Source organism: Oratosquilla oratoria, chromosome 43, assembly GCF_046742065.1.
Source record: "Oratosquilla oratoria isolate Oo_2021 chromosome 43, ASM4674206v1, whole genome shotgun sequence".
In the NCBI taxonomy this organism is placed as follows: Eukaryota; Metazoa; Arthropoda; class Malacostraca; order Stomatopoda; family Squillidae; genus Oratosquilla; species Oratosquilla oratoria.
This window is the reverse complement of record NC_134819.1, coordinates 36,211,175-36,213,674: the sequence shown is the minus strand read 5'-3', so window position 1 is coordinate 36,213,674 and position 2,500 is coordinate 36,211,175. Positions and strand designations below refer to the sequence as shown.

General features: G+C 56.7%; 1 protein-coding gene across 4 annotated transcripts in view; it reads right to left on the bottom strand.

Moving 5' to 3' along the window:
- Hk (potassium voltage-gated channel subfamily A regulatory beta subunit hyperkinetic) overlaps nucleotides 1–2,500 on the bottom strand; it is a gene marked incomplete at its 5' end in the record, with an annotated part of 361,653 nt that overhangs the window by 93,735 nt on the left and 265,418 nt on the right. For all 4 annotated transcript variants that reach the window (XM_076179720.1, XM_076179721.1, XM_076179722.1 and 1 more), the window contains 1 exon segment: nucleotides 1,994–2,200. In XM_076179720.1, coding sequence (XP_076035835.1) covers nucleotides 1,994–2,200 — 207 coding nt within the window.

Genomic DNA, 2,500 nt, shown 5'->3' with positions numbered 1-2,500 from the left:
AGACACCCAATAGGTTCAAGAAGCGATTTCTTCTTAACCACCGAGGCAAAATAGAAGACAGACAGACAGACAGATAGACAGAGAGAGAGAGGGAGGATGAGGGGGAGGAGAAAAAGGGGGAGGATCGGGAGGAGGGGAGGAGGAGGGGGAGGTGGAGGGTAGTAAGAGGAGGGGGAGGAGGAGAGGAGGAGGGGGGAGGAGGATTGGGAGGAGGGGAGGAGGGGGAGGGGGAGGAGGGGGGAGGAGGAGGAGGAGGAGGAGGGGAGGTGGAGAGGAGTAAGAGGGGGAGGTGGAGGGGAGTAAGAGGAGGGGGAGGAGGAGGGGAGGGGGAGGAGGAGGGGGAGGAGGAGGATTGGAAGAGGAGGGGGGGAGGAGGAGGGGAGGAAGAGGAGGGGGGAGGAGGAGGGGAGGAAGAGGAGGAGGGGGAGGAGGATTGGGAGGAGGGGAGGAGGAGGGGGAGGAGGATTGGGAGGAGGGGAGGAGGAGGAGGAGGGGAGGTGGAGGGGAGTAGGAGGAGGAGGAGGAGGGGAGGAAGAGGAGGGGAGGGGGAAGAAGAGGAGGGGAGTAGTAGGAGGGGGAGAGGAGGGAAGAGGAGGGGGAGGTGGAGGGGAAGAGTAGGGGGAGGGGGAGGTGGAGGGGAGGAAGAGGAGGGGGAGGAGGGGGAGGAGGAGGAGGGGGAGGGGGAGGAGGAGGGAAGAGGAGGAGGAGGAGGAGGGGGAGGATTGGAGGGGAGAGGAGGGGGAGGGGGAGGAGGGGGAGGAGGAGGAGGAGGGGAGGTGGAGAGGAGTAAGAGGGGGAGGTGGAGGGGAGTAAGAGGAGGGGGAGGAGGAGGGGAGGGGGAGGAGGAGGGGAGGGGGAGGAGGAGGGGAGGAAGAGGAGTAGGGGAGGAGGAGGAGGGGAGGAAGAGGAGTGGAGAAGGAGGAGGAGGGGAGGAAGAGGAGGGGGAGGAGGAGGGGAGGGGGAGGAGGAGGGGAGGGGGAGGAGGAGGGGAGGAAGAGGAGGAGGGGGAGGAGGATTGGGAGGAGGGGAGGAGGAGGAGGAGGGGAGGTGGAGGGGAGTAGGAGGAGGAGGAGGGGAGGTGGAGGGGAGTAGGAGGAGGAGGAGGAGGAGGGGAGGAAAGAGGAGGGGAGGGGGAAGAAGAGGAGGGGAGTAGTAGGAGGGGGAGGAGGAGGGAAGAGGAGGGGGAGGTGGGAGGGAAGAGGAGGGGGAGGTGGAAGGGAAGAGGAGGGGGAGGGGGAGGTGGAGGGGAAGAGGAGGGGGAGGGGGAGGGGGAGGTGGAGGGGAAGAGGAGGGGGAGGGGGAGGTGGAGGGGAAGAGGAGGGGGAGGGGGAGGTGGAGGGGAGGAAGAGGAGGGGGAGGTGGAGGGGAGGAAGAGGAGGGGGAGTAGGTGAAGTGCACTACGGAAAAAGAGAGAGAGGGAGTGAGAGAGAGTGAAAGCGAGCGAAAGAAAGCAAAATAGAGCAAAATGAGAAGAAAGAGGGTGAGAATGAGGGTGAGACAGTAGGAGAGAAAGAGTGAAAGAAAGTAAAGAGGGAGAAAGGGGGTGAGACTGTGGGAGAGAAAGAAGGAGAGAATGAAGGAGAGAGAGAGGAAGAGAGAGAGAAAGAGGGGAAGAAAGAAAGAAAAGGTTAGGCAGGAAAGAAGGAGGGAATGGAGGTGAGAAATGGAGAGAGAGAGAGAGAGAGAGAGAGAGAGAGAGAGAGAGAGAGAGAGAGAGAGAGAGAGAGAGAAAGAGAGAGAGAGAGAGAGATAGGGTGAGAGAGAGACAGATAGGGTGTGAGAATGAGAGAGACAGAGAGACAGAGAGATCCAGAAATTTTCAGAAAAAGATACAGAGAAATATACAGAGATAGAGAGAGGGAGAGAGAAAGAGAGCGAGAGCGAGAAAGAAATAGATAAAAAAAAAATAAAGCGAGAGAGAACAAAAGTCACTTAAAAAAAAAAAAAAGGTTTAAAAAAAAAAAAAAAAAAAAACAGAGAGACGCGATCTTACCGATTTTATTGTACATCTCCGGGAGATAGAGTTCCGTCTTTCCCCTGCAGAACATGTGGTATTCGCTCTGTTCCACAATGGGCGTGATGCAGTTAAACTGACGACAATTCGTCCAAGCCTCCATTATCTCGACGGCCGACCAACGCGACGTTCCCCAGTACATGCACCAGCCCTGGTCGATGCAAAACGAAGCTGCTCGCACGACCTCTGTGCGGGTGAAAAGAGAAGTTTCTGGGTTATATGTGTATACAGAAACATGTACAATTATACGTCTACACATACACACACACACGCGCGTGGACACTCTATGGTTGGGGTGGATGGGTTGGGGAGGGGGTTGGAAAAGGTTTGTTTCCGGGAAGGTCCTTTCTTTGATTTCCGGACGGTTTGTGTGATGTCTTGGTAGTAAGTTAGGTTAGACTAGGTCAGGTCAGGTTAGGCTTAATTGGGTTCGGTTAAGTTAATTAAGGATAGGTTAGGTTTGTTTAAAAGGTCAAGTTAGGTTAG